General features: G+C 43.1%; 1 protein-coding gene across 5 annotated transcripts in view; it reads right to left on the bottom strand.

The window, feature by feature from the left end:
- Positions 1 to 20,864, bottom strand: part of CLCN3 (chloride voltage-gated channel 3) — a 509,534-nt gene that overhangs the window by 160,949 nt on the left and 327,721 nt on the right. For all 5 annotated transcript variants that reach the window (XM_078677053.1, XM_078677057.1, XM_078677054.1 and 2 more), the window contains one exon: positions 16,025 to 16,124. In XM_078677053.1, coding sequence (XP_078533179.1) covers positions 16,025 to 16,124 — 100 coding nt within the window. The remainder of the gene's footprint in view (positions 1 to 16,024; positions 16,125 to 20,864) is intronic.

Raw genomic sequence — 20,864 nt, 5'->3', positions numbered from 1 at the left:
AGGGTGCTTGATGACGGGCAGCATCGCCCTTGGGAGTATCCAAAATATACAAGTTCCTCATACATAATGCCCCCGATACGCTGGGCTCCTGAATTAGAAATGGGAGGGCTGGGTTGGGGAACTTGATAAAGCAGACTGGTGCAATATGGTTATGGCCTCCATAGAGAAGGTTATACTGTCCAGGCTGCGCCCTGTTCAATTAAACTATCTCCACATGACATACCTGACCCCCCACAGTCTCTGGCAGGCAGGAAGCCTTCGCACACAAATGTTTATGATCTACTTATGTAGATTTCTTTCACGTAGTTTGGCAAGACCATGATATTGTGCCATTTTGGGGATGCATAGCTAGAATAGTTCCACAGGTGTTAGGAAGACACATTGACTTCACGCCCAGAGTGGGTCTCCTGGAGTTACTGGCAGACATAGGAGGGAACAGGGGTGAGCTGACATTGGCGGGTGTTGCTTTGGACCTGCCAAGCATCATATCGCCCAGAAATGGAATTCCCCAACTCCACTTGAGATCTCTGAATGGCGAAGGGCAAAGTACTGGTGCTTTAAGTCAAAAGAGACCATCTAAAGGGCGTACGGGCTGCACACAGAAACATGCTTGGTTTGGTATGGGGTAAGTGGTGGCACTATTATGGACTGAATAGCGAGGCAGAATTGGATGGGCCGATATGGGTGACTTTATAGATTTTGTTTTATTATTGAGGGGTGGAGGGCGGCAGAAAGAGAAGGAGGGAGTGGATTTTGCACAGCTGTATTGTTTAAATTGCGAATAAAATGGGTTGATTAAAAAAAGTCTTATATTAAAGTGCACAGAATTTTGTTCCTGGAGTTCCTTTGGTTTCATGGGTGATTTTCATGCATCTTTCAACTAGATGGATATAGCAGAGTGGTATGTGTCAGATGGCACAATGCCCGTTTTAGTGTCTCTGGGTAGCAGACAACACACTGGTGAAGCCCTCTTAATTTTCCATGATTGTGTGCATTGTCCTACATCATCAAGGCAAAATTGGAGGCACAAGTATTTTATACTTTGCTGTCAAGAAAGAAAGGAGGCATGACATGCAGAGCAATAGTTAGCTTTATGTCTTTCTTTAACCAAAAAATAGAATGATTTCAGGGATACATTTCCTTAAATCGTTGGCACAAGAATGAATTTAAAAATGCTTTTTTTTTAACACAGCGTGAAGGCTGGAATATAAAATGTTTAAATCCCAAGGATTAGCCAGATCCAGTTCTTCTAAGACGCTCTCTATTGTCCGGTGCCATGGTGTTTTTGGGTAAAATTAGAGTCTTACATTTTTTCCACAAAATGCCCTTGATGCCGTTTGGAGCAGCTCTTTTCATGGTAAAGACAATATCTTAACAAAGCACCTTTGACTCTTAGCTTTTGGCCGAGATGGAAGTGTGCTGGGTTTGTTGATTGGAGGAGGCCAAACATTGATCAAAAATGTTTACTTTGTGACATGTTTTGCTAAACATGCAGTTTACCTGGAAATGCTTATTCACCATAGTGCAAGGATGGCAAATACCAAACTTTCATCACATTTAGCAGAGGCTTAATTAGTGGGCATCTACGTTTTGATAATTTCGTAAAAGCAAACTTCAGTACGGTTTCTTTCCTTTTTAATACCTCTACGGTGTGCTTTGTGGTCACCAGTCTTACAGAGTGTGACTCTCAGGAAGGTGCATCAATCTACATTGTTCAACAACTGTCCTTCTACCTTCCAAAAGGTGGCCTTTGTTTTATTTATTTATTGAAAAAAGTTTTGTTTTCTCATAATTGGTCTGCAGTTGATTTTGATCACAATAACAAAATACATTTCTTAAGGCATGTTATAGTCCAATACTTGTGTGGTCCAATTTGACAGTATCATCTTCACACTGAATAATATGTGTTCGCTGGTCATTCAATTTCAGTGGACAGGCTATTGAATTATTAAGAGACTCCTCAATGTCAGATATATACAGGCTAAAGAGAGTTGATGCAGGACGAAATCGCGTTTTAATCCTTCATTGTACTAGCATTTTGTGCCACAAACTGTTGTTATTGTCTTATTTGTCCTGAATCCAGTTAGATGAATAAAAACTTCTAGTGCCCTTCAGGAATTTCTCTGGGAGTCACCACTTGGCTAATTTCGTCCAGAGAAGGTTCCTGTTAATGGAATCGAGTTTTTTCTTAAAGTCCATAAAGAAGCACACAATGTGCGTTGTGCCTGGTCAGCTTAATAGATTAATAGACTTAATGCTATTACTTTGTCTTGCATACTGCAATTTCCTTGGAAACTGGTTTGAAACCATGGTATTTTTTTTCCCGTGCACATGATTTCATATCTTCTAATGGCAAATATGCATACCATTTGGATTCAATGTCCAATAAGGTAATAATTCTTTGATCAGATGGATCTTGTGTACTGCCTTTTTTGTAGAGTGGATAGAAATATGTTCCTTGCCATGAAGAAGGTACTACACCTACAATGTAATAACAAGTATCAAAAAGAGCTTTCATTAATTATGGCCAATATTTGAGATCATATTTAGAAATTGCAGGACCGCATACAACTACGGCCAAGGGCTGAGTCTTTTCTACTTTTGATAGTTATTTTTACATTTTTGCTGATGCTTGTCCATTTAGTTCCTGCCAGAACGGCCTTTGGGTTACTGTATGCTTGTAAAATAGTTGAGTCTGTACGGGCCCCACAGCAGGGATTAATGATGATTCTCTTACCTGTGCAAGGTTTTTTCACTAAATCTTTCAGATTTCCTTGAAGGTGCAATGAACAAACAAATTATCAGCTGTTACGCAGTTAGAAATTACAGATAAATTACTAATGGAATGTTTATATACATATGAACAAAAGAGTCTAGTAGTCCTGGAACTGCGGAGCCTTGTACAGGTCTATCAACAGATGGTCTTTATAAGCACTCTTAGATTTCCAAATACTTTTTATATTTTTTTCCTAAGAGTTTTCAGTTCCATGAATGCTGTCAGGATATCACTGTTAAAAATTACATATACATTACTAATGGAATGTTTATATACATATGAACAAAAGAGTCTAGTAGTCCTGGAACAGGAGGGCCTTATACAGATATTCTTTATAAGCACTTTTAGATTCCCAAATACTTTTTATATTTTATTTCAGTTCAGTGAATGCTGCCTGGATACCATTCGTTGTTTAATATTTTTTAGCTTTGTTTATAAGTTCCCTCTTCTTGAAAAGAAGCTCCAGGGAATACTAATCATTTGTAGATTAAAATACTGATAATGAAATGTGGGAACCTTTCCTTAGTAATTCGATTTTCAGCTGAATCATCAAGTTGTCCCATAATGCTAGTTCCATATTTCCTTGACAACCACAATTCATTATTATATGGATTCCCACCATCCAAAGCTACCTTTTGTAACCAATTAGTCATTTATTTTTCTATATTTGGAGACCACTTAATATTGACCAATTTCTTTGTTTCCTGCAGTGGCACTAATGGGTTTAAATTGGGTGTATATATTTAGCTATGTCAAGTCAAGTCAAAAATTTACTTTATTTGGTTTATCACAACCATAAAGCATACATGTACACAATTTCAATTAATAGCAAAAGATAAAAATTCACTTGCTTAAAATATATTTTCTCATTCCTTATTTAAAACATTATATTTCAGACCCTGTCTTTAGTCTGTTTCAGCTTTTAAAAACTGAGTCTCTACAAAATTCATGAATTTTACCCAGCGGCATATTAGGATGTTTGAACCTGCTCCCATCCAGCTGGTGACAGCTTGCCTGCAGGTACGGATCTGCAGCATATTTAAAATTGGTTTCAGCAAAGCTCTTCTCTCGTCTTTGGTGGAGTCATATGTACACAGGAGATGGCACAAAGTTTCCGTGTGGTAATCACATAGTCTACATCTTGGTCCCTGGTGTGTGTCTTTCCATGACGGGATCAAGTCTTTTGAAAAATGGTCACCCATTCTGAAGGCCATAAATTTCGTTTTTAAAGATAGCCGGAAGTGTGCCACGAGGTAAGGTTGTGGTTTTAATCGTTTATACGAGTTTAAAACGGTCCATGCGTGTCGCCGTTTGGCCAACGTCTTTTTATCTTCTATCAATGATAGGGCTTTTGCATTTAGCTTGCAAATCTTTTTAAAGGATGATTCTTCTGGTTGGCTGATCCAGATCTCTTCTATTTTGAGGGTTTCTAGTGATGCTCGCAGATCATCACCCCATGAATTGGGTTCCTGTTGGTCATATTGTTTTTTAATTTCTTGCCAACATAAGTTAATTAAAGATCCTATTTCCGCGGATCTCAATTTCCAGCACCATTTCACTAGGACTGCTTTCCTTTGGTATATTTGATTTTGCAAGCCAAATTCCAGCCTTATTTGTGCCGGGGCTGATCCTTTGTAAAGATGAAACACGGATTTGTATATTTTTGTCTGGAGGGTGTTTAGGGTGGTCGCTTCTTTCCCATGCCATATTTCCAGTCCGTATATTTAGCTATGGTGTCAGTAGCACTGTTTGATGAAAGTGGTAACTCTCTAGCCGTTACATTTTGAAGCTAGAAAATTGATTAACTACAGGGCAGCACATCTTGAGTCTGCTCTAAGGTAAATGCTGTTGGGGTAGCATCAGGCTTTCGGTCATTAAGTATTCATAGATTCAGTGTATCTTGGATGGTTTTTAGTTTGTTGCCCAATTGGTCTTTTCTGTAAGGAATAGCACTTTGATCTTTAAAGTTCAAAATTAGGGTTTGATCCCAATAAAACTCATCCTCAAGGCCTCGAGACATTAGCTTTAAATTAAAATCACCAGTAATTCAGTCTAGCAAACTACTTCGTCTTTTAGAAATAAAACACATTTCAAAAAGCTCCGATAACTAATACATATCAAATTGACTCGTAACATTTGCATCAGTAGTGATGCAAATGTTACGAGCCAATTTGATATGTATTATTATTTATTATTGTGTAGACACTGTTTTCATTTTATTAAATGCAAAAACCTCGTGGGTATAGTAAAGTACCAGAATCACGGAATTAGCACTTTTTAAAATACACATTTATCCCAGACACGAGATATCCGACCGTTGCCTTGGTCACGGGTACACACTTTCGCCGATACATACATCAGCCATCATCTATGTTTACCACGCTTTTATACCACGTGATCATCTACTCGCACCACGTGATTACGGACCTTACCCACAGAGTCCAGAACGATAGAGCACCGCCGCATAGAGCGTCGCACGCTGAGGATAGCGAGGAGAGAGTTACCGATGTAATTATTCACTCGGTAAGATACGATCGATATATTTTAGCAGGTACCGTTAGATCAAGACTCTTATTGAATGCCGATTTATGAGTCATTTATTCTTGTACTTATTTTTGCAGCACATTTTCTACGCTGTATTCCACCAACCGAGGTCAGTACACATGTCCGTGACCCTTATCTTTCACGACCCACGTTTCTTAGCACAAACATACACGGGGATATAAAGGGCAACTATCCATTCTAAATAGCGCCCCAAGCTAATTCAATTTAATATTTGAAATGCCATTTTTTCAGAATGTTACAGGCAAAATGCTTAGTTTTGTTTACATTATAATACCAGTGACGACATATTACTGTTTCTAGATATAATGGAAGTCCCCTGAAGAAGGGCTATATGCTTGAAATGCATTGGGCAATATAATTATTTTGGAATATGATAGAAAAATTATTCTTGAAAAATATGAAAATTTTGAAAATCTTCGCTATCAATAAAACAAATTATCCAACAAAGAATAACGATTTTTTGAAAATTTTATGAAAAGTGAAAAGGAGTGCATGGATGGCATGTGTCTTGTGATACAGGATTCATATCTTCATTCAACTACAAATCCTGCATCGGGTGTATTACCCGCGCACTCACCTGTTTGCTTGGGGTAGGAGTCTGTCCCCGCTGTGTGCCAGGGGGTGTCGAGGAGAGGGCTCCTTTTTCCATATTCTTTGTGTCTGTCCGTACATTGTGCAGTTCTGGACAAGGGTGGCACATACAATGGCAACAGTGGTGGGCTCACCGGTCCTGGTGGACCCTAGGTGGTTCTTGCTTATGATTAAGGGTCCGACAGACTGGTCACGCTACGCTGAGATATGGCTGGCCCTGGCGGCAGGGGTGGCTAAGAGGAATATTGCTCGCCTATGGGGGGCGCCGGAGCCTCCACAATGGGACCTATGGCAGCGAGACCTGGACTGGTGTCAGAGGGCGGAGGAGACTGTTTACAAGGCAAGGAGTTGTGTAAAGAAATGGAGGAAGGTCTGGGGTCCCTGGCGCAAATACAGAGCTCAGAGAAGGGGGGCGGGACAGGACTGATTAGCATTGTTGTCCTATGACACTATATTGTTTGCTCTCACGGGCGTACTGTGTTGTTATCCCTGCACATGCCATGTATACATTGTTGTGTATTTGCTGAGTCACTGAGCAAAGTTAATAAAAAGATTTACCAAAAAAAAATTAAACATCTGATTTTGGTTGGTTTTTTTTGGTAAAATAAATATTTCATAATTTTGTATTTATTACTGTACATTTGTTTCTGTATTTTTGTGTATTGTTCCGAGGTTCAAATCGTAGAAACTGCGTTCACCAAGGTCCTCTGCATCAGATATGGCTTCATTGAGAATAAGCCGAAGTCAAAAGGTTAAGAATCACTCGGCTGACACATTCACCATGCTGGTTGTGGTCCGAGAATGGCACTGCTCTACACTGATGTCATATGGAATTCATTTCAATTGACCTTGAACGCAAGTCAGGATGTGTCTATTGCACACACCTTTCCCAACTGTGGGCTCACATTAAGCAGTGATCAAGGGTGGACTGTGTTCCGAAATATGCCATTGCTACAGATGGTTTATTTACCCTTTTTTTTTTTAAAGAAATACTGCAAACCCTCTTGTATAAGTGAATTGAAATAGTGTTTTTCTTTTTTGATGGGAATGCAAGTTATTTTTTTTACTAGGACAATGTATATTTCTGTTAATTTTAAGTGCTACAAGTATCTTTAATATCAAAGTTGAAGGTGATGAGAGACATATACATTTTTGTACAACACCAACTAAGGTTGCTATTCTCAGACTAGTAGGAGATGTAGATTCTGATAAGACCTCTTTCCCATTTGGTCTACAATGTTCTTTCTCTGGAAAGTTATCAACAACAAACCAGTAGCATTATAGAGAACATATAAAGCTATTACACTATATTCAAGTTTCAAATGGTTATACTTTCAAATGTATCAAACATTATTAGAAAATGTCACAGTAATGAAACAAACAAGCAGAGCAAATTAAAAGTGGCTAGCGCCTGAAAATCAAGGAACGTCAACTTCCAGTGGGAAGAAATCCATCCAGAAGCATTACTTGATATACCATTTGTACAGCATTGCCACATTTCAGTCTTGACAAAGACAACGACTTACAACTTGATCAGTCAGTCAGACTTGATCTTGACAGTCAGAACGCTCAACTTAAAAAAAACATAATTGCAAAGTGATGGAATATGAACCTATTCTATCAATATAAACTTGGGGCAAGTGATGTGCATACAGCACACCTCCAATTGCATCACCCAATGTTATTGGCATAGCTAGGTGCCAAGCAGAGAGAGGACTATAGCAGATGGAGTCAACAAACAACAGAAATAGTGGTGAAAGTACATGGGGAAATGACGAGAAATGTAAATATGGTCAAAGAAAAACACTAGGCAATTCATTATTAAAGCTCCTCAACATTAGTTCTGACCCACATTATAAATCATCATTTATTTTGATTTGTAACCACTGTTTCGACACGGAATAGACCAAAAAACTTTAATTCGGCAAGCAGTGTACGGAGACAGCTTTCAAATTTCTCGCTAAAGACAGGAAAACTGTAATAGCCATTTTAATTCATACAGACAAAAAAATCTCTCCCTATTGGCAGTGCCCAAAATCAAAAGGATGATAGGAGGAGGTCGCGCGTTTGGATACCTCGCTGCTAAACTATGGAATTCTCTTCATGAACAACTTGGATCCCACAACAATCTACTAAGCTTCAGAAAATAACAAAAAGCCCATCTTTTCAGATAATGTTCCAGCTCATTTTACGTATTCCGTTACTACCTCCTATTAGAGCTGGGAAGACCACTTCTGGGTATCTGTTGCACTTTACACGAGCGGACATAACAGACTATATACAGTAACATTCAAATTAAGTAGCATCTGTAACTGTTTATGTTCATGACAACTATGAAACAATAGACCAGCTGTGTACAATTGTGACTTGTGCCAGGTCGGAGGAAAACCACTGCCACAATAAATGTATATGTTATGTGTAATGTAATAATAATCCAGCAATACTACACAAACGAGAATACCAGAACTTCACATACAACTTTCACTATCAAGCAAAAATATACTGTAGTGTTCCACATGTAAACAATGGTTTCTATGGAATTGTTACGAAAAAAAAACGTTTACAAAGCGCAGAGAGTCTGAATCAGTCCTCTCCAAATAATCAATTTTGGGTAACAATAGGCAAAGTCCAACATATAATCAATTATTAGTGATTAATAGTGCTCCAAAAAACACATTTATGATGGTACAGTGCACGAGAGTTGTGATTAAAGCAATATATAATGTACAAAGTCAACTCAGATTGAGGAGCAGTCTGTTGACTGCTACAGGAGCATTTGAACAAAGGGATGATTGCAATATTCCATATTTGTCCTCTAAGTGCAAAGTGTATAAAAAGCAGTTCAATAATAACAATTCTGTCAACGTTTTGACCCCAGAGCAATTAATTAACAAGCATTGGCATAGGCAATCGGTCTCGCCTTTGGGACCTTATAAGTGTTTAGCCATGCAACAGTTGATGTTGTTGCACCAAGGATATTGTGCTGGATAACCAAACACAAGGTCCCAAAACCGAGACCTATTTGCATAGCTAATAGGTCACGCCTTTGGGACCTTGTAAGTTGATTGCCAGAGCTATTGGCTTGGGCAATGTCTGTAAGCTATGTTCAAGAGCAGTGCGGCTGCTGTAGTCATCTGTAGAAAAATGTGTTCCGTCTTTTGGGGTAATTAGACTGGCTAGTCGCACCTAGCATTCATGCTGCAGCGATGGGTGTATTCACAAGCAGCATTCAGTGGTCATGCTTTGTGTGTGGATGCCAATACTGACCTGCAGCTTCTTGTGCACATTGTCTGTTGGGACATATTCAACTGTAGCACCCGGTGTTCATGCCCTGAGGGTAGGATAATCTGCAGTACACTGTGGTCATACTCTGGGGATAAGGGTAGTGTCCTGAAGCATCTGAGTTAATATTCAGGTGTAATAAGATTGGCCTGCAGCACAGAGTGCACAAACTCTTGAAGTACTAATATTGGGTTAAATAATCAGAGATGGGGGGGGCGTGGCTTGGTCGAGGACCAAGATGGCCGCTAAGTAAAACAGTTCCTATCCAGGCCACAAAATATCCGGGATATATCCTGTAATTCGGGGGCATCGAGTCACAGGGAGCAGCGCTGAGTGTGCAGCCAGCAGAGTCCGACCTCATGAGCGGAACGCAGCTGGTTTGGCGATTATCAAGGCAGCAGGAGACCTCCATGACAGAAGGGGGTTGGTGCACAACGAAGCACTGAGCTGGCATCAGGGAAGAGAGCTGCGGCGTCAGAGCCAACCTGACAGTGCAGCCGACGTAAATTGGAGCCGGATAAGGCTGGAAGAGCCGGGCCGGGATCCGAGGCTGCTGCATATGGAAGTGATTGAGAGCATGGCAGTCTGTGACCCGCGGCCTACGGATGGTGTGAAAAAAAAGCAAAAGTGAAAGCGAGAGCAGTCTTCACGTCAGAGCCAACTCAACAATGAAGTAGATGTAAATTGGAGCCGGAGAAGACTGGAACAGCCGAGCCGGGATCCAAGGCTGCCGCTTAAGGAAGTGAGTGAGAGCGGGGCAGTCTGACAAAAGCAAAAGTGAAAGCGCAGACGTAAATTGTAGCTGGAGAAGGCCGAAAGAGCCGGGCCGGGACCCGAGGCTGCCGTGTAAGGAAGTGAGTGAGAGCTGGGCTGTCTGTGACAAAAGCGAAAGCGCAGACGTAAATTGGAGCTGGAGAAGGCCGGAATCATGTGTTTGCTGGCCCAGGAGCGGTGCGCGCGTGTGTGCGCGCGCGCAGTCTGCTCTTGTTCGAAGCACATACTCGTGCTTGTGGCGCGCCCCTGCTCGCTCCCGCTAGGTGGACGCCGCCACAAGCACGAGTATGTGCTTCAAAAAAGAGCAGAACAACGGCTAAAGGTCCTCCTATGTAGCGCATGCGTGCCGAGTAGGCGAGACCTAAAAAGGGGGCTCAATCAGGACAAAATAAGATGCAAGCTCCATCTTTGTGCTACTAATGCCATAAAAACTAGAAAGGAAGATAAAAATCATTGGGGGTTGTAATCAAGGTCTCATCACTGGAGGCATAACAAAGGTTTGTATGATGATATGATATGATTTCAAATCAACAAGACAAAGAACAAAAGAGGAATTTGGTACAGAAACATTATGGGGAGTAGGTACAAAAGTCTAGTTTTGGGTAGGGTCAAGCCCATAATCAGAGGTGACATATATTAATCATAATTAAGTTGCTTATGCCACATTAAATTAGAGAGGGGCAAGTAATACCCGCGATTCTGTAAATCTCAACAATATTGAGAAAAATAGTGATGCATAATGCCTTATTACTGCAGTGGGTGTACGTGAAATTTCTTGCAGCAGAAAAGACATCACATTGGCTTACCAACTCTGAAGGCCCGAATGGGGCAAAAAACTCCCAATACAATTACAAAGCGAAGGAAAAAACAAATGTGCATGGTGTACTTAAATCAGCTCAAAATGTAACTAAGAAACTAGGCCAGAAATGCCCTCAACTGGAAACAAGCATTTGCAATGCAATAGGTCTCGCATTTGCGAGAGATTAAGCTATTGGCATTGTAAATGATAATGCCTTTTATTTATGTTTTAAAAACCATTACATAAATCAAAGGCGTTGTCATTTACAATGCAAAGAGCTCAAACTGTTGCAAATGCGAGACCTATTGCATTGCAAATGCTTGTTCCATGAAGTCTCTCCTGTCCCTTGAGCAGGCTGTCCCCTTTATCCCTGCAAGCCCCACACTGCGCCTGGTGCACGATCCCTCTTCTCCCCAGTGCAGCTCCCCTGCTCTACCTACTGTTCCCAGTCACCCAACTTGCTGCGCGCTGGGGCACAGTGACCAGAGCCGGAGCTCATCTACGGGTATGCAGCAACCGCGCACCTGCTAATAATGCAGCTTTGTCACACGGTTTGGAGAGGCTCGCTCCTCGATTCTGTGAAAAAGTCAGTGTAGGTTGGGGGCTCCATGGGGAGGGGAGGGACAGTCATCCACACTGAAAAGCTGGCACACCGGAAGCGAGGGCTGGGGTCTACATCAAGGTCGCTTAAATCGGTGGGGAGGTGGGGGCTGCTGTATTCAGGGACCCGCCCGGGCTTGTGAGTCAGTTACGATATTGCGAGGACATTGGAGTGGTCTGGTCACTGCAAGGAAGAGGAGGTGGGGAAGCGCTGCATCTTTGGGGTTGCTCCTTCATCAGAGCGGCCTAGTTACCCCCACCCCCATGATCTCTCAGCGACATCCTTACCTCTGTCTGAGCCTGGCACCGTCCTCTCTGTCGGGCAGAATCTCGATCTATCCCCCGGATTCGCCTCGAGCATCCTAACAGCGGGACCATCATATAAGGACTCCGCCTCGGTCAGCTCTCCGACACGCTAACCATCTTTTCGACCACCAATGCATCTTAGATCAATGCACCTAAATCTGGTGGACCATGCAGATACTGTACGCCACCCCAGGCTGCACCCCCCTCACATAGTACCAGGCCTGGACAGTTCAATCAAAGCACCACGATGCCTCTGGGACTGTTAAGACTATTGCATTTCATAAATAAATAGCGCAATCAAGCACAGGAGGCGGACAATGGCAACGAGCAGGCAGATTTGATGGCACACAAAAGCAGCGAGCAAACAGTACAGGGGTACATCAATGTGAGCACTTGGCATTTCATTCCGCCCCCCTCGACACGTTTAGTGGACTCAAAGATGAGAATTGTAACGGAATGATGGAAGGAAAAGGAAGAAGATCCGTGAGATGTTGTGCCTCCAAATTAACACTTAACAACGATTGCAGTTGAAACGCGGACACTTACGAGGCTGCGGGTGGGGGGGGGGGGGGGGTGCTGGAGAAAGTCAGCGGAAGTAAAAACAGTAGTTTTTGATGTAGGCAGGAAGTAGACAAACACACATCTCAGTCACAACCCAGTGTTGCATGGCCGTCCACGCAGTACTGGAAATAGAAAAAAGAAATCACCGCCGCAGGCTGCGTGAAAACCGGAAGTCAGGCACTTTTGGCTCAGACGGGGGCGGGGCCTGCAATCCAGCAGGAAGTCCCACCCGCCGCCGCCGAGGAAGAAGTGAAGCCGGCCGACTGATGGACTCTGCGCAGCCCGGGGCTCCCAGGTGCTGGAGGGAGCCCCAGAAGTGAAGTCCTACCCCCTGGTGCCGTGACGAGACGAGACTGCCGCAGAGAGGAGCCCGATGCCCAGCAACAGCCCGGTGAGTGCCCACGGAACACGCCGAAAGAGCCCGGTAAGTGGGGAGTGGGGGGGGGGGTGTGGTGGTGTACGCTCGTGTGTCTGTTCGTATGTGTCTGTGCGTGTGCCTGTGTGTGTGCGCGTGGGTCTGCGTGTGTGTATGCAGTGTGTGTGTGTGTATGTGCGCATGCGTGAGTGTAGAGTGTTTGCGCAAGGGAATGAGGCACGAGAGGGGCACGGCGCCGTGCGCGCTCACGAGGTCAAAACTGAGCAAATCTGCGCTCGTGCACCCTCTCGTGTCCACATTCCCAAAAACGAGTAGCAATAGTTGTCGAAGCACTGCAATCAATGCTTACGCATTGAATGCAGGTCGTGCTTCGACCTAAAAAGCGGCACTTCCTGCGTAGCACAGGTTTTTTCCAACTAAATAAAACAGCTGCGGGGCACACAACTACATGTACGCCGAGGCTATGGGTGCAAAGCCATGCCAAAAATAGGCATTCAACATGCAAAAGCCAAATAGCAAAATATTAATTAATACATTTAGTGGAGCATAAAGTAGCATTAGATTCCAAAAACAGAGAAAAGACTCCAGCACTCCCATAATAAATTCAGATGCAGAGCAGCCATTGGCCCTTGCTACATAAGGGCATTGAAGTCAAATGTAGTCCATAGTCAAAAAAGAATACTTCGAAGGGGATAAAATGCAACAAACAATTCTAATGATACCCTAAAAGACAAGGCAGTAGAAAACAATGCAGAAAATTACTTATTAAAATAACGATACTTTTCGTAATCAAGACAACACTGATTGACAATATTTCTATTTCAATTTGGTACTTTATTTCGGTCATTGACCATAAAAGTAACAGTACATCAATATATACACCTTAGATTAAAAAAGGAAAAACAATTCATATAGAATTAATATATTACATACTCAAATAATAACATTAATTTGATAAAAGCAATAAAGCTATACAGTACAATGTTATGTCTTAATATGTATGTGGTCGGGGCCAAAGTGCTACCTAACAAAGGATTGGTCAGGGAGTCTGGAGCAGGGATGGAGAGAATTTTACGCTAGATAGGCCAGATACTCTCATGATACTCAGCTACAGAGAAAACTATGACAGGAGATGTGTCTGCTCTGTAGGACCTTATGGCTATCTTATACAGGTGGACACCTATGTAGCGGCATAAGGGAACTATCCAATGTTACCACAGTTTGCAGTAGATGGGGCAAAAGAACAAGAGATGATCAGACGTTTCTACACCCCAGCCACTTGCAGGATATGGTTTACAGCCTCTTTGGTCACCTTTCCATTTAACTGTAACTACAGCATGAGGAAGTGAACCGAAACTAAATCTTAGAGAAAGAGCTTTAGTGAATGGAGGGTCTATCTCATGTATATAATTTTCAAACACGGGAACGGGCTTAAACTCGAGGAAGTTTTCGGTCAAGTGCTCTATGCGTTTCAGATTACATCATTTAGCCTCCTCATACTCCCAATAGGCGAGCTTTCGCTTTTTTATGGCAAGGGGAGTAATAGTGCTTGGACCACGCCAATACTCTTGCAGACCCCTAGCAGAAAAAAACTGATTTAAATAAGTCAACCACTCAATTTTCGCCCCACACTGAGACCTATTCAAAACATTGCTTAAACCCATCCCTATATTGCACCAATTGTGGGGTAAGACCATAATTGGCACCAATAGAGAATTTGTATCAAGCGGATTGCAGAAGCAATACAGTGTCTTCCTAGATCTTGTTGGAAGACTAATGGAGTACTTTGGGGTGATTTGAGGGCTGCTCTCAGGAATTTGTTCTCGGGTATTTACAACCTGTTTAGGCTACCTTGGCCTCAAAGTTCAGCAGCTACGGGTTCGGCCCTCCATACTTCAAGCTGAGGGAAAAGTGGATGTGAGTTGGTCTTGCTTGCAAATTTTAGAGTAGCAGTTGCCCTGTGTTTCAAAATAAGAGTGCTTTTCGCCACTTGGTTGGCGCACGTATTAGTGCTGCAGCGGCGAATGTTGGTTGACAATACATATACAATGTGCATTCGCCACTCAGGGAAGTGCTTAGCAATCTTCCCCATCCTTCATATTCATTTAGTCCTTAATCAATGGAGACCATAGTGTCTATCCATTTGCATTGTAGTATGTTATAAATGGCAGACCCGTCTCCACCACGGGCATTGGAAACAACCTTCTCGGCCACTTGCCAACATTTATTGTTAAGAGTGTGCTGTTGGTTCTGGAAATGTTCAACCAGCAGTGCTCCTGATATCCCACATTATATCCTGCTACAAAGTTATATTTGTACTTTTACTATCTACTTGTTCTGCTCTACGCATACAAGATTACAAACCCCATTTGGAGTATAGACCATTTAAGGCATTCAATTTGTAAAATCTTTAAAGATGCCTGTGGTGGTCATTCGATGGTATCATTCATTCTTGTACACCACCTGCGCCTTGCAAACCCCTCAACAGGGGGAGACACAGGCCCAATCCCTGGCCCGCTCTGCCAGCATTGCTGTAACTCAATCAGCCTTTGGTCTTATACGTTTGGCAAGTACACTACACTCTCACACTGCCTGCTACTCTTCATCGCATATGAAGCAGTTAGCCCAAGTGACTGGGCTTAGGAAGCTATGAAATCATTAAGTTAGTATGAAGGTATCATAGTTGTTCATTCAATGGACCATGTCCTTCAAGTACCATAATGTGAATGGTTTAGATGTATTAAACATTATTTACTTAACGTGGGACAGACAAACATTAATACCAAATTGAACAAATTAAATTATTTTCTATACTGAGTTTGTTTTTGTCCTGTATAATAATTAATTACTGAATAAATGACATGGTCTATAACACACTTCAGATCCACCTTCACAAACAGGGAATAATATCCCAATATAAACTCAATCTAGCTTTAAACCTAATCTCACCATATGTGCAGATAAAATGTAAAGGTATATATGGGTTAAAAAAGTATGAGGGAACTCATGCCACCTGCATGATAGAAGACTGCTCTCCATCTGTACATTAACGATATTCCCCATCTGGCCTTTTTAGGGTGGTCATATAAGGATGTAATTTGTTCCATCTGGCGGCTGTTACAGAATCTTGTGGGGTACTACGTATCGACTTCCTGTGTAAGCGTCTCCACTGACCCCAGGGGCTAGGTGCACGCTCTATACAGGACCTCAATAAACAAGTTAAAAATACTTTCTGTAAAAAAGCAAAAGGTATGCTAAGTGGTGACTGTATGCACATTATGTTTTGAGCAATTCAGTTCATGCAACAAGTCTTATGCAAATCAAATGAAAGCTGTTATTACAACAAGGGCAGAATTGCTCCATCTGCAGAGAAAAACGGTCTTTATTTTCTTACCTGATGCTAATCCAGTTAGTGTAACTACCAGCCACCCAGACCATGCATCATAGAAACCTTTTGTTAACTCCCAGGCGGATTCTTTTTTCTTACTATTAATCTGGAATTAGAAGAATACATTCACGAGATTATAGTCAGCTTTACTTACAACACACACCACAGCCAACATTTAAACTCAAGAAACAGTGACCCCACACAAGAGAAGGATCTTGACATTAAATGCATCATTTATTCTTTGAAAAGATGAATTAAGCACATCATTATATTTCCTGAATGCTAACAGTCAGACTTGCGTTATTAGTTATCCTCATATTAAACATTAGGTGTACAGAGTCTCTTGAAATATAACAATCCAACGTGGAAAAACCATTGGGTTTCACTCCAGACCATTCCTATTTCATGCATGCATACATTTGCCAAATGAGAAATGAGTAATTTCTTTTTCTTAACATAAAAGAACACCACATTACAGAAAATAAATTGAAAGCAGCTACCCATGCCTTACTCATCTCAAGAATCGCCTGCACTAATGCATTCCCCACTGATCTCCTCTGCTAAACTCTAGCTCCTATCAAGGCTAACTGCATCACTCCATTCTTCACTGATTATCTTAGGAAGCGAGGATTAGTTTTAAAATATACTACCAGGTGTCTGCACCAAGTCAACAAAACTAACCGCTTTAACCTGTCAACTTACCATATCACGGGGTGAGAGCTTCAAGAAGCAAAGTGCATTAACACGCGAAAACCCTAGGCCCAAATGCAGATTGGCACAGGCCTTGAAGCAAGCCTTTGCTGGTCAGCTAGAACCATCGGAACGCCCTCTCAACAGAACTGTGAAAGTTACCGGACAGGCTTATCCTGCATGAAGGGCTTAAAGATCTACTTGTTCAAACAGACGCCAGACACACTGATGGTTTCCCCAGAGGTACCGTTACCTACTCTATGGTGGATCTCTTTGCTATTCGGGAGGCTTTAAGCCCTTGTAGACATCCTCCATGTATTTCTCTGGAGGGACCGTTTGCTGTTTAGACTGTGGCTTTAATTCCTGGACTTCCTCTGTACGCCCCTGTCTTCTTCCTAGCACCAGCCCTAAGACTAAACTTCTTAGTTTAAATTGTCGCTCCTTAGTCAAACATTTTGCAGATGTCCACGACTTGTTACAGGATGAAGCCCCGGATGTTCTCTTTTTAACCGAGACATGGCTGTCTGAGGATAGCGTGGCCGAACCAGGTCTGGCGCTTTCCCCGGGTTTCAGTATTAAGACGCTCAATAAAGAGTTTTGAGGGGGTGGTATTGCAGTTATTTTTAAACCATCTTACCCCTATAACTTCGTTGAGGAGTCCCTGTCTGGGTGCGAAGCTGCGCGCTTTGTGATCTCATTTAATAGCAGTTACTCCTTGTCGGGCCTACTGATTTACCGCCCGTCATGGCCCTTCAAAGAGTTTAGAGATGCACTTGTCGATGCTGTGAGCCCCTTAGCCATGAGAGAGGCCAATTTTACTATCATTGGGGATTTGAATTTGCATCTGGACAATCCTCAGGATGCTGACATGTGCAACTTTTTGGCCGATCTGGCGGCATGTCAGCTCTCTCGATTGGTGCAGGATCATACACACTCTGCGGGCCATCTATTGGACCCAGTTTTTTCTAACCTTGCTCTCCTGACTGTCCATTCCCCTTCCCGTTGTGCTGATCTGATCACTACCTTATAACGATGACACTCTCCGTGGTTGTGCCCACGAGAAGGGTGTATCTGAAGCTCTCACTCAGGCGCCCCTGGCATAAACTCAACATCGCTCAATTTCATGGTCTTCGCTCCACAACTATGCCCTGCATTCCAGATGATTCAGAATCCGACGATACATCCCTGTTGGACTGGATCCTTGGCATTCTGGACTCTCTCATTCCTGTAAAGTGGTCTAAAAGCAGCAGTACCAAATCAAGCTCCTCGTACAATGATAAGCTTACCTCCCTGCGTAAAGAGTGCAAAAGGCTGGAGAGAGCATGGAGAAGGGACTACGACCCAAACCTGAGGAGGCTTTATCAGTCAGCAATCAAGAAATATCATAGGTCTATCCAGTCGGAACAGGCTACCTCCTATGCGGAGGAGATTAAGAGCAGTGCTAATCCATCTAAAAGTATATTTTCGATACTGAAAGGGCTTAAATCATCTACAGCCCTTGATGCGACCCTAATATCGTCAGATGAGCAATGTGACGCTCTAGCCTCCTTCTTTGTAGAGAAGGTGGATAAAATCTATAAATCTTTCCCCCAGGATGCGCCAGGTTCTGACTCCGTGCCTTGACTTCCCACTCAGCACACTCTGAAAGCTTTCCCTCCTATTTCCCAAGAGGAGCTAACTGTGCTATGCAGCAAAGTTAATTCTGGCTCCCCAACAGACCCTCTTAAGCCAGCCCATTTTATGAAACTCCTACCTGTGCACATTTCTCCTTTGAGCCAGGTGATCAATCTATCTTTCTCTACGGCTGTTGTCTCCAGAGCCTGTAAACATGCAAGGGTGGTTCCCCTGTTTAAAAAAACAATTTCGACGCTGCCAAACCTGAGAGTTTTCGTCCTATCTCCCTCCTGCCTTGGGTCTCTAAGATCTTGGAGGCCTACGTAAATTCCATCTTGACGTAGTATCTGGAGGAAAATAATATTCTGGACCCCTCTCAGAATAGTTTTCACTCTGGTTACAGCACGGAATCTGCTTTTCTTGCTGTGCCAAACATCTGAGATGGGCCCTGGACAAGGGTGGTACCTTGGCACTGATCCCATTAGATCTTAGTGCCGCGTTCGACACGGTCTCCCACCAGATCCTGCTGAAGCGGTTGGGGGAGGTGGGCATTGTGGGCTCTGCCCTGGACTGGTTTGCTTACTTTCTTTCTGAGAGGACCTTCCAGGCAGCCGCCCCCCTCCCTTTTGTCTCTAGAGTTCATATCACCAAACAGGGGGTGCCACAGGGCTCAGCTTTGAGCCCTACCCTCTTTAACTTGTATGTTCAACCGCTGGCAATGGTGGCTAACAACGGAGGGCTTACGGCAGTATCTTAAGCAGACGATACACAGTTGGTAGTCACACTCTCCTATGACATCACTCGGGATGCTTGTAAGTTCTTGAGTGATCTTGAGGCCATTGCTGGGTGGATGACTGCCAACTGTCTCCAGCTCAATGCCAGCATGTCTGAGGTACTGCTGGTATGGAAAGTCTCTGAGATGTGGAGGGAGCACTGATGACCTGCCATGTTGGGGTCAGCACCTGCCCCTAAACAGGTGGTAAAGAACTTGGGTGTCTGGATCGACACCACCCTAAGTTTTCGGACCCAAGAAGGTGGCACGGACCTGCGTTGGGCTACTGCGGTGGCTCAAACCACTGTTGGGGGTTTTTGACCCCCCCATCAGGCAGGTTATCATTCAGGCTTCGATTCTGTCAAGACTGGAGTATGCCAATTCACTCTACCTGGGGTCTAATAAGTCTGAAATTATCAGACTGTAAAGGGTCAAGAATGCGGTGGCTTAAACTCTTCCTGGCCTGCCTAGGATGTGTTCCACATCTAGTGCTATTTGTCGGCTCCACTGGCTGCCAGTGGCCAAACGTTAAGAGTTCAAGGCCCTTTGCATTACATTTAAAATGTTGAACTTTTCATCCTCAGATATTCAGGCCAACCTGCATTCATTATACATCCGTTCCCACCAACTTTGTTCGATGGGGCAGCATCTGGCAGTTGTCCCTCGGGTGAGGAGGGCCCGTGCTGGAGGGCGCTCTTTTCGTCCTTTGGCTTTGAAACTCTGGAATGCGCTCCCCATTTCTATCAGCAGCCTACAGACCTGTTTGGCATTTTGTAAAGCTGTCAAGATGTTCCTCTTCCCTCCGTTGTAGGCCGTCTCCCTGCTAGAAGTTGTGCAGTTTTCAACCATCAGCGACAGGATACCCCTTTGCCGGGGCAGCCCCGCGCTTTATAAGTCTGTACAACATAACATAACAGACAGCACTCGAGACAATCTCCTTGTTACCATATACCAGACTACTCAAACCACTCCCTCAGCCCCCTAGTTATGGTCCCCTTCCACTTTTATAGTATTTTCAGGCCAGATATAGCACATTGTCTTTCCTTAGTTGAATATATCTAGTTGTTATATAAAGGGTGCTGAAACAATTTTTTGGCACATCAGCTCTGTGTAGCACTGTTAAATAATACATTTCAGATTTGCTTAATTTTGTTAAGGTTCCAATTTATGATATATGAGCGGAAACGTAGGGTACTCTAGTGAGCAAAGATGTGAATGAAAAGATGCAGCACCGCCTATTTTGTAAAATGGATGCTTTCTGCTAACGTTCAGTTTTTATTTACTTCCTGAAACTCGAAACTAAATGTCTGAACAATAATTTGTGCAAATTATAGATCAAATGTAAATGTGGAATGTCATAAGTCAAAATACGAACAAAAATAGTGGGTTAACGTTCACATATACAAAGGGAAGTAAATTCTCCTTTAAAAGTTAAGAGTGCATGCATCACGAAATGGCGCCGAGTGCATCACGAAATGGCGCCGAGTGCATCACGAAATGGCGCAGAGTGCATCACGAAACGGCGCTGAGTACATCACGAAACGGCGCCGAGTGCATCACGAAATGGCGCCGAGTGCATCACGAAATGGTGCCGAGTGCATCACGAAATGGCGCCGAGTGCATCACGAAATGGCGCCGAGTGCATCACGAAATGGCGCCGAGTGCATCACGAAATGGCGCCGAGTGCATCACGAAATGGCGCCGAGTGCATCACGAAATGGCGCCGAGTTCATCACGAAATGGTGCCGAGTGCATCACCTTCAATTTCTT

Source organism: Lissotriton helveticus, chromosome 2_1 (assembly GCF_964261635.1).
Source record: "Lissotriton helveticus chromosome 2_1, aLisHel1.1, whole genome shotgun sequence".
Classification (NCBI taxonomy): Eukaryota; Metazoa; Chordata; class Amphibia; order Caudata; family Salamandridae; genus Lissotriton; species Lissotriton helveticus.
Note: the sequence above shows the minus strand (reverse complement) of the source record. Positions and strands in the feature narration are given on the sequence as shown.